Genomic DNA, 13,810 nt, shown 5'->3' with positions numbered 1-13,810 from the left:
ATAGCATTACTGCCTCACAGCACTGAGGTCATGGGTTCTATTCCCCCCCATGTGTTATATATACGGGGCAGCATGGACAGTGTAATGGTTAGCATTCCTGCCTCACAGCGCTGAGGTCATGGGTTCTATCCCCACCATGTGTTATATATACGGGGCAGTACGGATGGTGTAATGGTTAGCATTACTGCCTCACAGCACTGAGGTCATGGGCTCTATCCCCACCATGTGTTATATATACGGGGCAGTACGGATGGTGTAATGGTTAGCATTACTGCCTCACAGCACTGAGGTCATGGGCTCTATCCCCACCATGTGTTATATATACGGGGCAGTACGGACGGTGCAATGTGAGGCATTACTGCCTCACAGCGCTGAGGTCATGGGTTCTATCCCCACCATGTGTTATATATACGGGGCAGTACGGATGGTGTAATGGTTAGCATTACTGCCTCACAGCACTGAGGTCATGGGCTCTATCCCCACCATGTGTTATATATACGGGGCAGTACGGATGGTGTAATGGTTAGCATTACTGCCTCACAGCACTGAGGTCATGGGCTCTATCCCCACCATGTGTTATATATACGGGGCAGTACGGACGGTGCAATGTGAGGCATTACTGCCTCACAGCGCTGCGGTCATGGGTTCTATCCCCACCATGTGTTATATATGCGGGGCAGTACGGGTGGTGTAATGGTTACATTACTGCCTCACAGCGCTGAGGTCATGGGTTCTATCCCCACCATGTGTTATATATATATATACGGGGTAGTACGGATGGTGTAATGGTTACATTACTGCCTCACAGCACTGAGGTCATGGCCCTAACTGTGCAGCGTTTGTATATTCTCCCACACTTGTGTGGGTTTACTCTGCGTACTCCGGTTTCCTCCCACATTCCAAAAATGTTTACGTGCGTGTACGTGTGGTATGGAAAATAGATTGTAAGCTCCACTGGGGAAGGGACTGATGTGAATGTTCAAATATTCTCTGTGAAGTGCTGGGGAATATGTGTGCGCTATATAAAAAACTGTTAATAAATAATAAAGATAAATAGGGTATACTTGGATTTGTAGTTCCACAGAAGCTAGTGGGCCACATGTTGACTAACCCTAGTTCAGAACATTGTGAAATTATAACCTCCGAGTGGGTGCTAGACCCCAGATGCCAGCTAAGTAGAATTCTGCATTGTGGCATAGTTGATGGAATTAAACAAGAACTTGTATCTTTTTGGCCGAATTTATCCTTTAAGCCTGTGATTGGCTAGATGATGCACCTATTAAGCATTTTGTTACATGTCCGCAACTGTTTAATAAAATGTCCATCCTGTTTATGATGAAAGCAAAGTTAAACCAAACTGCTTATTGCGTTCTGCTTTATATACGCAGTGTACGATAATCGGTAATCTTACACAGAACTCATTTCTATCTCTTTGCAGGCAACATCCAGGCTCAAAGCCGTAGAGAAATGTGGCAGAATCACAGAGTTTTCTTCTTGACGCCTCAAATTATGGTGAATGATCTAACACGCGGTGCCTGTCCTGCTGCTGACATCAAATGTCTCGTCATAGATGAAGCTCATAAGGCCCTGGGCAATTATGCATATTGTCAGGTAACATGTGCTAAGGTTATAAGGGATTTATTGGAAATAACAAGGGGCATGTTGTTGTAACGCACACACCATGAGAAGTTAAGTACTGGGACAAGGCAGATGTGGTGACATGGGAGCTGTGGCAAAGCTGACGCGGGAGCTGGGATGAGGTTGACGTGGGGACGCGGCAGCTGGGATGAGGTTGACGTGGGGACGCGGGAGCTTGGATGAGGTTGACGTGGGGACGCGGCAGCTGGGATGAGGTTGACGTGGGGACGCGGCAGCTGGGATGAGGTTGACGTGGGGACGCGGCAGCTGGGATGAGGTTGACGTGGGGACGCGGCAGCTTGGATGAGGTTGACGTGGGGACGCGGGAGCTTGGATGAGGTTGACGTGGAGACGCGGCAGCTGGGATGAGGTTGACGTGGGGACGCGGCAGCTGGGATGAGGTTGACGTGGGGACGCGGGAGCTTGGATGAGGTTGACGTGGAGACGCGGGAGCTTGGATGAGGTTGACGTGGGGACGCGGGAGCTTGGATGAGGTTGACGTGGGGACGCGGGAGCTTGGATGAGGTTGACGTGGGGACGCGGGAGCTTGGATGAGGTTGACGTGGGGACGCGGCAGCTGGGATGAGGTTGACGTGGGGACGCGGGAGCTTGGATGAGGTTGACGTGGGGACGCGGGAGCTTGGATGAGGTTGACGTGGGGACGCGGGAGCTTGGATGAGGTTGACGTGGGGACGCGGGAGCTTGGATGAGGTTGACGTGGGGACGCGGGAGCTTGGATGAGGTTGACGTGGGGACGCGGGAGCTTGGATGAGGTTGACGTGGGGACGCGGCAGCTGGGATGAGGTTGACGTGGGGACGCGGCAGCTGGGATGAGGTTGACGTGGGGACGCGGCAGCTGGGATGAGGTTGACGTGGGGACGCGGCAGCTGGGATGAGGTTGACGTGGGGACGCGGCAGCTGGGATGAGGTTGACGTGGGGACGCGGCAGCTGGGATGAGGTTGACGTGGGGACGCGGCAGCTGGGATGAGGTTGACGTGGAGACGCGGGAGCTTGGATGAGGTTGACGTGGGGACGCGGCAGCTTGGATGAGGTTGACGTGGGGACGCGGCAGCTGGGATGAGGTTGACGTGGGGACGCGGGAGCTGGGATGAGGTTGACGTGGGGACGCGGCAGCTGGGATGAGGTTGACGTGGGGACGCGGCAGCTGGGATGAGGTTGACGTGGGGACGCGGCAGCTGGGATGAGGTTGACGTGGGGACGCGGCAGCTGGGGCGAGGTTGACGCGGTGGGCGCGGCAGCTGGGGCATAAATGCTGAGTGGTATAAGAAAAGTTCTCATGATAAAAGTCCAGGGTAGAGGGCTAGTTAACACCTAAAGAGGGGGGGGGGGGGGTATATTTGCTAAATGTAGTCCATTAAATTTGACCATTGTCTATTGTTTTGCATTATGCTATTTTCATGTACTGGCTAAAACGATTGGTTTGTTTTGATAAGCCAACTTTGATACCGCGCCTCGGACTTGGTATATTGCTGGGGCCGCCCTGGTTCTGGCTTGGTAAGAAAGCGCCATCTATGTTCGGTGCATCCTGAATTTAACCCGTTTCATGCCTAGCATCAAACATGGGGACATTCCAGGTTGTCTGCAGTGTGACAACGTTACCCACGTTATCTGACACGGGTCACGCTAAAAGAAGCAGCGAGCCCGGATCAGCGGTCCTTGGATATGACGATCCTCTCCGAGTGTTGGCAAATAGGCATGCTGGCAATTACCGGGGTCCAGCCTGCAGTGTGAGGGGTATTAGTAAATCCATTCCCTTGTCCCAAATATTTTACAATGGTCCATGTAGTTTGGTTTTGGCTGCTCGCCATGGCCTTACCTTCTCTGACAGTTTAACTAGTTTTGTTACTTATGTATATTATTTTTTGTATCTGAAGCTACAGATTCTCCTCTTGTAGATCTGGTGGTTGTTTCCAGTCAGAATATTACAATATTTAGATCCTCCCTCTTTATAAATAACATTTGTATAACCTGGTAATATTGTCAGTTTTATCCGTGTTGGAAATACCGATTGTTGACTATTTGGCCCTAGAATATGAGACTGTGTACAGTATCCGAGGCCAACGGTTGGTTCAAAGCCAGTGACATCATTGTACTGATATTGGTATTGCTGCATGTTCTAGGAAACAAGTACCTAATTCAAAATTAGATTTGTGTGTGCGTATTTGGTTGGTTTGAGTATTTGTGATAATCATCGTAATCCTAGTGTCTGCGGAAACACTATTATGAAAAGACATTTTTCATTGCGGATGATGGCCCGGCCACGTGGGAACCGCTACTGCAGTATACAGAATATACCTTAGTTGCTGCTTCCATGTGGCTGGGCTGCCGTTCTCCACGGCGGCCGGTCCTGCGCTGCCGGGAGCCCCACCATCCTGCTGTCCTCTCCGCCATCTTTACACCGGCCAGGAACCCGTCCTATAACACTTACTGCCTTACCAGTTTGAGTGGATGTGAGTCCCTGGTTGGTAATTTTTGGTGAACTACACTCTATAGCGAGTATTTGCGAACCCTGTAATGTATATATTACTGAACCCCAGAGATATGGATGAGATGAATTTAAGAATTTAACATTTTTTTTTTTACACGTGGGAACCGCTACTGCAGTGTACAAAATATACCTTGGTTGCTCCTCCCATGTGGCCGGGCTGCCGTTCTCCGCGTCGTCCGCTCCCAGCCAGCGACACAGGCGCTGCCAGGAGCCCCACCATCCTGTCCTCTCCGCCATCTTTACACCGGCCAGGAACCCGTCCTGTCACACTTATGCTGGGTACACACCAGGACGACTAGGGCCCGATCCCCTCAATCTAGGTCCAATTCCGACCAATTGGAAGTAGATTGTGTGGTGATTGGGCCCTTTTCTGTCCTGGTGTGGACCGATACCGATCCGATGCGCGGTCCCGCGGGTCGGTCGGTCGTTATTGAGATCCTACCTGCTGCAGGTAGGATCTCAATGACGACCATACAGCTGGGTGCGGGTCGCCATTGGATCGGACCCGCTCACGGTGCACATCGTGAGTGGGTCGTGCCCCCCCCCCCCGCGTCACCGTGAGCGGGTCGGACGAGACACTGACGACCCGCTCACGATGTGCATCGTGAGCGGGTCGTCCTGGTGTGTACCCTACATTACTGCCTGACCAATTTGAGTGGATGTGAGTCCCTGGTGGGTACTTTTTGGTGAACTACACTCTATAGCAGGTGTTTGTTATCACCGGCTTCATTTCCATCCACTTTTCTTACCTGTGTGAGCAATTGGTCTGAACATCTGTTTCCAGCATACAAAAGATCCTATACACAATGCAGGGAAATCTAGTGGTATGTACTAAGCCTTAGGTAGCGATACAGTGCCACCCACTCGCTTCTAACTGCCAGATTACCGGCTGTTTGTGACAAATGACAGGGACTGACTGGTACATTACCACTCTCCAAGGCTTAGTAGATTGGCACCTTAGTTTCACATCGGTGTAGTAGCCTACAAATAATGACATGAGGGATATTCAATGCGCGTAGAATTTTATGACGGTCGGAAAAATCAGCACGTTCGGGAAAACACCTTGGATCAGGAAATGACTTGGATCAGGAAATGACTTGGATCAGGAAATGACTTGGATCAGGAAATGACTTGCCGATCCATATGTTTTAGTCTAAAACGCATCCGCCTTCAACTATTTTTTCCACCGATGCAGATCTGACTTTAAAGAAAGCTGAACCTGTATTGGTGGAAAAAACAGCCAATAAGAGTCGCATTGAATAGGTATGTTAGGATTTTTTGGCTATGATTGTATCGTGATCCCTGCAGGATCACAGGAGGACAGGGTGCTGCAGGAAAGAAGGCACTTTGAATGTGCTGGGCTGGGCCTGATGCCAAGTGTCTGGAGGCACCCCAGGGTGCCTGGTGTAGTTGTTCCCAAACTGTTCCTAAGTGACACCCCAAGTACATGTTGTCAAGTCTGGTTTTAGTGCATTGTTCAATGTTAGTGGGGATATGTGTCATTGTTATTGATGTTGATAGATCTCTCTCTCTCTCTATCTCTATCTCTATCTCTATCTCTATATCTCTATATTTATCTCTATATCTCTATATCTATCTATATATCTCTCTATCTCTATATATCTATCTATCTATCTCTATATATCTATCTATCTCTAACAGAGAAAATATAGGTGCGCTGACACCTTTAGTCCTTAGTAAGACAGTCTGTATATCAGTGTCCTTAAAAGCACACACTAGTCCTATATAATGTTAACTATGTAGTGACCTTGTGCTTGTAATAGTGGAGCGGAATATGGGCCTGATTCAGCTTCATTTGTAGTTTTGGGGCGCCCTCCCCACAATGCAATAGCAGAAATGTAGCAAATACATCGCTATAATGCCAGTGCTGTGCTAGGTGGTGAAGCGCTTCCATAATACCAGTAGCCCCCAAATGCGCTCACTGCTGTACTAGGCCCTATATGAGAGAGTGCACAGCCACACTACTGGTTATATAATCTAGCCCAGTGGTCCTCAAACTGTGGGTCCCGACCACCTCAGAATGGGGTCACGACTCCATGTTGCTGACCATCAGATTAATGTGTCTGCGAAGGGGGGGGACAGGGGATAACTCATTAACTCCTCTGCTTCCCTCTTCCATCCCCTCATTACCCACTGCCTCCCTGTCACAATAGCGGGTACTTCACTTCACTGATCACACATGTGGCGGCCATTCTGTGGTAACTTGCTGGGGTCCTGTAATAATTTTTAATATCTGACTGGGCCCCAGAGCAAATAGTTTGAGAACCCCTGATCTAGCCGTATGAAATAGGCCTAACCTTTTACCTCCATCTGTTTTTACTTTCCTAAATCTAGAACGGAAATCCCATTCATAGTGACGTGTGTGTGACTGGGCTTGTTGCATTGTCTCACTTCCCTTCTGCGTCTCTGTTGCCCTGATCTCCTGCACCACTGCTCAGCCATGAGGGTTGCAGTGTACAGAGAGCCACATTTTCTTATAGAAGCCTATTAGTAAAGCCGGCACAATGCAGGGGATAGCAGAATACGCTTTTCATGTTGCTTTTTGTGTTGTGCACTTACCTTTATTTTTAGAGTTTCCCAATAATGCGATCTTCTTACCGCTAATTGTGTTTGTGTATTATATACTGTGACTCTCATCAATTACATGTAGGTAAAAGTCTGCGGTCATCAGGTTGTGGTGTTGTTAATGACCACGGTATATGTGTGTGTGGTGGCCATCATCTAGTGTATAGGCCAGTGGTTCCCAAACTGTGTGCCGTGGCTCCCTGGGGTGCCTTGGGACACTTGCAGGGTTGCCACGGGGTGGTGGTCCAGGACCAATTCAAATGATTTATGATCAATTATTTATGGACAAAACCAGAGCTGGTGACTGCCAATAATAAAATGTGTACAAACAGAAGCACACTCCACCCTTTACCACATAATGGAACCTAAAAATCACAAACAAACACAATCTACTTCATTTTATATTTATTTTTTCTGCATTTTTGGGGGCCTAGGGGTGCCCTGGAAAAATTCTAATGCTCTAGGGTGCCATGATTCAAAAAAGATTGGGAACCCCTGGTATAGGCAATATATCGTTAATGTTGTGCGCTCTCGCATGTTTTTTTATTTTTTAAGATCTGTTTTGCCAGTGAGATCCAGGGTGTTCATGGGAAATATGAACGACACGGTATCGTTGGCATGTGGTCTAGTGTGTACCCAGATTTAGACTTCTAAAAAAATATTGCGTTGGTCCATGGTGGCTGTGCCACTACCAATTCATAAAGAACCGGTAACCCCATCGCCAAGGGGCCACGCCCGATAGCCATGCAATAACAGCCACGGGTGGGGGTGGGGGGGGGGAAGGGGAGTGGGAGTGGGATGGGTCTCTTTGTCTCAGGTTCCCAAGCCTGTGTGTGGGTCTCTTTGTCTTTGGTTCCCAAGCCTGTGTGTGGGTCTCTTTGTCTTTGGTTCCCAAGCCTGTGTGTGGGTCTCTTTGTCTTTGGTTCCCAAGCCTGTGTGTGGGTCTCTTTGTCTTTGGTTCCCAAGCCTGTGTGTGGGTCTCTTTGTCTTCGGTTCCCAAGCCTGTGTGTGGGTCTCTTTGTCTTCGGTTCCCAAGCCTGTGTGTGGGTCTCTTTGTCTTCGGTTCCCAAGCCTGTGTGTGGGTCTCTTTGTCTTTGGTTCCCAAGCCTGTATGTGGGTCTCTTTGTCTTCGGTTCCCAAGCCTGTGTGTGGGTCTCTTTGGTTCCCAAGCCTGTATGTGGGTCTCTTTGTCTCAGGTTCCCAAGCCTGTGTGTGGGTCTCTTTGTCTTTGGTTCCCAAGCCTGTGTGTGGGTCTCTTTGTCTTTGGTTCCCAAGCCTGTGTGTGGGTCTCTTTGTCTTTGGTTCCCAAGCCTGTGTGTGGGTCTCTTTGTCTTTGGTTCCCAAGCCTGTGTGTGGGTCTCTTTGTCTTCGGTTCCCAAGCCTGTGTGTGGGTCTCTTTGTCTTCGGTTCCCAAGCCTGTGTGTGGGTCTCTTTGTCTTCGGTTCCCAAGCCTGTGTGTGGGTCTCTTTGTCTTTGGTTCCCAAGCCTGTATGTGGGTCTCTTTGTCTTCGGTTCCCAAGCCTGTGTGTGGGTCTCTTTGGTTCCCAAGCCTGTATGTGGGTCTCTTTGTCTTCGGTTCCCAAGCCTGTGTGTGGGTCTCTTTGTCTTCGGTTCCCAAGCCTGTGTGTGGGTCTCTTTTTGGTTCCCAAGCCAGAGCTGTTGCTTTAAATCATTGCAACAGAAATTTCCTGCTGTCCACCTTCAGCTAAAAGATCCTCAAAGAGCTGGATGAAATATTTGGGATCCATGTGGAAGCGGAGCATATTTGCACTCATTTGCATGGTAATAGACAAGGAACGGCTACAAAAGGCTTTCATGGAGCTGTGGACTAGGAAATACCTCATTGGGTAGGCGAGCTCACTACCCATGTAGGAATAGGCTACATAGAGGCATGTTGACAGCCATATCAGTAGATCCTCCTGAGTGTCTAGCTCGGATGTCATCACTTCACGGCAGAGCATGTACAGAAACATTACATTGGCCGGATTGAGGAAGCCCATGGTCTTATCGATTTTAGTGATGGAAATGTCTATATCGATCAGCCAATAAACAAGAGGTTTTGGTGTTATCTTCTCCTTACACCTGCGACAGAGGAACTCTGCAAGACAGGCCAGCAGCTCGCTGGTGGATGCCTGCACCGTCCTGGCTTTAGGTGGCGAGAGGTCTTGCTTTTCTTCAACAGGCTCACTGACCGGCTCCTTGGCCCAGGTATCCTGTGAGACCTGTGTTAAATCAACAAAGGAGTAGGATCTCTTTAGGCTCTCATGGACGAGATGGCTAATATCGACCTGGCCATTTATGTGCTGTCTTCTTCTTTTAGTTATAAAATTTCTCAAGCGCCCAATCAGTGAGCGTCTCTCAGTAGATTCTCCAGTGGTAGTGTTCTGGGTAGCAGTGCGCTGAGTGGCACTTGCTGAATCTTCATCTGTGCGGTTCGCCTTGCGGCAGCACGGGAATGTCAGGCAATTCCACATTATTATTCAGTGTCCTGTTCTTTATGACACTGGTTGTGGTCTGTGGTGGTTCTGATTGCAGAAAATAATCCAATAATAACAGTCTGTTTCCAGCACGTGTGAATGATGCTTCCTGGGTCAGTCCAAGGCAGCAAATGAGTCCAGCAGATTGTAGCCAGAGGTTTTCTCTGCTTACTCTGGGCATTGTGACATCACATGCAGATTGTGACATCACATGCTGATTGTGATGCGTTATTTATGCTAATGAGCTACTGATGATATCTAGGCAATCAAACAATGATTACAATTGGTGAAATATAGAATGTATTATCACCTTATTTAGAGCCCTATAAGGAAGATAATAATTTTACATGATCGAAGTAGATAGGATATTTGAATAATCTGAGATTTAAATAGTTATAAATTAAACAAAGAAAAAAAATCTATTTTCCTTCAGCAATGGACCGATGTTTTTTCCTTATTATGAGATAGCAGGATATAATTCATGTCTGTGGACGAAACGCTGTGATTCTAGCGACTCATTGGCTATTTCCAGTGATAGTAATAATGTAACAGACACTGAAGGTGCACTGATTGATTATTGGGCGTTGGGGGATACATGCGATGTGCTTAGTGACTCGGTGACCAACTCATCTCTTTCATCTGGGACACATATTAATTACACAGGTTCTGTGGCTGGCTTTCACCTGGTTTTAAACTGCCACACCTCAAGACTCCATTTCACCTGGTTTTAAACTGCCACAGAACCTGTGTAATTGATATGTGTCCCTGATTAAAGGGATGAGTTGGTCACCCTATTAGTGACAGCGCCTGCCTTATTTTCTTATTACACTTTGTGCCTATCCTTGTTATGTCGTTTTTATTTTCTTATATAGGGGGATATTCAATTACCGCGTCATGACTGTCAGGCTGGCCCGACAGACGTGACCCTGTCCCATTCCAGGCTGGCTGAATCAGGCCCCGATGCTATTTCCCCCATCGGGAATAGCGGCGGCAGATTGAATACCCCCATAATCTGATATATTAGTAATAACTGACTAGGTAATTGTACAGTGGGTCACAGGTCTGTATCCTTCTAATGCCAAACACACAAATTCAATTACTATGTGGCAGTCTGCTGTTTCCTAAGGAGTGGAACTCATCACACACTTGGTGCTGTCACCCCATCACTGTCTGACTCCCTTCTTCATATCCATCTACCTACACCGCTCTCACCCCGTTATTCTAAAGCTTTGGAATCCATTTCATCCAGCCCAGGCACCCAGTGGTTTGCATCCACTAGTGTTCCTGCTAGGCTGTTTTAGCGGGGTGCTGCGCCTTGCCCGATATTTTAAGGAAAAAATGCGCCCTGCCCCTCTCGCAGTGCCCCGCTAAAACAGCCTGGTGCCTGCGCGACAGCTTGCACGGGGAAGCCCAGGGCCGCCTTAGACGGCGCTTCCCCGGCATCAAGGCACCTTCCCCCTGTAGTGGCGACATCTTCGGTGGGGCCGGGCCTGCCCACTTTAGTGACGTCAATGGCCCGGCCCACTCACTTTAGTGCTGTCTGCGGCCCGGCCTGCCCACTTTAGTGACGTCAGCAAGTGTGACGTCGGCGGGCCCGGTGCCCTGCCCGACAAAATTTCTAGAGTGAACACTACATCCACCATACAACAAGAGGACAATTTCTTTGGGACAGTTTCGCACGATCCATAGATCTTCCTCCAGCGGCATCACTCACTTCATAGAAACGCAATATCCACAAAAGTCCACAAAGCACTCTGAATTAACAAGGTGCGTAAATAAGGTGACTGATTAGCAAATACCGGATTTTATTAATATTATTATTATTATTACTGTTTAGTATGTATTGTTTTGTTTTTTAATAAATGTGTTTTCATTTTCAGACCACTCCACTGATTTATTGATGTACTCAATCTAGCGCCCCCCTGCTGCCAGCGCCATGGAGACTATGTAAGTCTCCAAGGCTGCCCTCAGTGAAGGCTTGTCCGGAGGTTAAGTACACGATGGGCGATTTAGAATGAGCCATAAGGTGCCCATACACGTGGAGATCCTGGTGATGCGATATGTGCTATGAGATGTGCGCTCCCGCGGCATCTCATCGCACAGTACTGTGCTGCACATACTTTTGTACTGTCTTTTCACTAACGTCCTATGGGATACTGAGAATGGTCTTAAGACATTAGGGTATTACAGGGTATCCGCAGGAGACAGGCACATCTATAACTTTGAAGCTGGGTGTACTGGCTCCTGTCCTGAGTGGGTGTTTGTACTCACGGGCATTGCGCTGCAGTGATACTCACCCCCAGCATGCCGCACACTCCTGACACAGTCCGAAGACGTCTGTGGTGAGTAGAAACCGGGGTCCCCACAGTGGGGTACCCCGGCTCATCGTGCGGCAAGATGGCGGCGGCGGCAGACGCGGCTCCTTACAGGGGCTGCGCAGACCCCCCGCCACAAACTGGCTGCAGTGACAGTCCCTAGAATACCAGGGCAGATCACATCAAAAACGCTGTTCAGATCAAGGGCGCCATTAACTGACAGCCAGCGCCAGTATAAAAATCAGTGAAGCCCCTGCACCATTACCAAGGGGGCGGGGCTTCAGCGGAGCGAGGCCAGAGCTCTGAGCGCGCATACACTACTTCCTGCTTCTCCCTGGGCGCCATTACTGCCTCCAGATCACTCCTCAGCGGTGAGGTGTTGGACAGAGGAAATCTGCAGAAAACAGCAAGTGTATTTAGCGCTGAATCGCTTTATTGATCACACTGTACTGTGTTTTGTGCGTTGTACCAACTCCTAAATAGGAGTTCAGGTTGTGCAGGGTGTGCTGGTCTCCTCAGTGTAATCTGAGCGCTCCCCCATGGGCTTGTTAAGCTACACGCTATCAGTGATAGAGCTCACACATATATAGCTGCTATACACTGCACATTGATTTTATATATATTTCATTGTGATTGTGGTGTGTTTGTGGAAAGAGGTTATTTATTCCTTCACCATGGTAAGGAAATTAACCTGTCTCATTTGCAGCACCAAGTTTGTGCCTAAGTCCACCTCACAGATTACCTGTGAAGAGTGCATGTCCACTCAAACAGGGGTTTCACCCCAGATCAGTGGAACATCACAATCAGACTCTCAAGAGCCTGAGTGGGCTGCAGGCATTAAAACCATGCTGCAGGCAGTGTCAACTCAATTGGCTGCAAATACAGTGCAGACCAAACAGGTGCAGCAGGATCAGTTCTAGCCGCACGGGTGGATAATATGAATCCCACCACGGGCCAGTCACGGAAGCGTGCTGCGGCCGCCATGTTGCCTGATTCAGATGATGATCTACAGGCGGGTGACGACACAGATGATAATGTGGATGACGGGGCTCTGATCCCTGATTCACAATCATACCTCAGGGGCCCAGAACCTGTTATTATAGCAATAAGAGAGGTTTTAGACCTTCCCTTAGCAGACATGCAGGAAGGTGACCCGTTTTTTGGGTCCCAAAGGAAACAGCAGATTGTTTATCCTGAACAAGCTGACCTTGATGAGACGTTTAAGGAGGCTTGGAAACAACATGAAAAGCGTTTCCAACTGTCCAAAAGGTTTAAGTCCAATTTCCCCTTTGATCCCAGCACTAGAGGGGTGTGGGAAGAGCCTCCGGTTGTGGACGCCTCGGTGTCCAGACTGTCCAAGAAGGTGGTTTTCCCCGTTCCTGGGGCAGCAACACTGAAGGATAGTACAGACAAGAAGCTGGATACTCCCCTTAAGGCCATGTATACAGCGAGTGGGGCGTCTCAGAGACCTGTCCTCGCCAGTTGTTGGATAGCGAAGTCCATTTATACATGGGCTTCTCAAATCCAGGAAGGTATGCTGGCCGATATGTCACTGGCGCAAGTTGGAGAGAGACTTCGCCATATCCAGGATACTGCAAAGATCCTATGTGATACACAAAAGGAGCTTGGAGCTATAAATGCTCGCTCTTCCGCAATGGCGGTTTCGGGTCGCAGGGCCCTTTGGTTGAGACAATGGGTAGCTGATCCAGAGTCCAAACGTAGTGTGGAGAATTTGCCCTTTAAGGGGGAAAAATTGTTTGGTAGTGAACTTGACGACCTCATATCCAAGGCTACGGCCGGCAAGTCGACTTTTCTGCCAACGGCTCCCACTCACGCTAAACGTCCCTTTCATGGTCAGACGTCTCAGTCCTTTCAGGCTTTTCAGTCCTTTCGGCCTTCCAGGCCCAGGCAGAGGGCGAGAGGCTCCAGCTCGGCCGCCAGAGGGGGCCGTGGTAGGTTTAGAAAGCCCGCCAGCACAGGATCTCTGGATCGTGCCGCTAATGCCACCGCCTCTAAGCCTGCAGCATGACTCTGGTTCCGATCCTGGAGTCACGTGCGAGGTGGGGGGTCGCCTGTCAGCTTTCAGCCAAGTATGGTCGGTCTCTCACCTGGATTCCTGGGTGAGGGATCTTATTTCCAACGGCTACAGATTGGAATTCGAAAGGCCTCCCCCTCACAGGTTCTTCAAATCAGGTTTACCGGCTCTGCATGCAGATCGGGTGAACCTGCAACAGGCAATACAACGCCTACTGACGTCACGGGTTATCATACCTGTCCCGCTGGA

At 49.2% G+C, this 13,810-nt stretch overlaps 1 protein-coding gene across 1 annotated transcript in view; it reads left to right on the top strand.

Moving 5' to 3' along the window:
• The window catches only part of FANCM (FA complementation group M), a 176,710-nt gene that overhangs the window by 5,453 nt on the left and 157,447 nt on the right, over positions 1-13,810 (top strand). The window contains exon 2 of the mRNA XM_083167295.1: positions 1,439-1,611. Coding sequence (XP_083023421.1) covers positions 1,439-1,611 — 173 coding nt within the window. The remainder of the gene's footprint in view (positions 1-1,438; positions 1,612-13,810) is intronic.

This window comes from Crinia signifera, chromosome 12 (assembly GCF_055691185.1).
Source record: "Crinia signifera chromosome 12, ASM5569118v1, whole genome shotgun sequence".
Lineage (NCBI taxonomy): Eukaryota > Metazoa > Chordata > Amphibia > Anura > Myobatrachidae > Crinia > Crinia signifera.
Note: the sequence above shows the minus strand (reverse complement) of the source record. Positions and strands in the feature narration are given on the sequence as shown.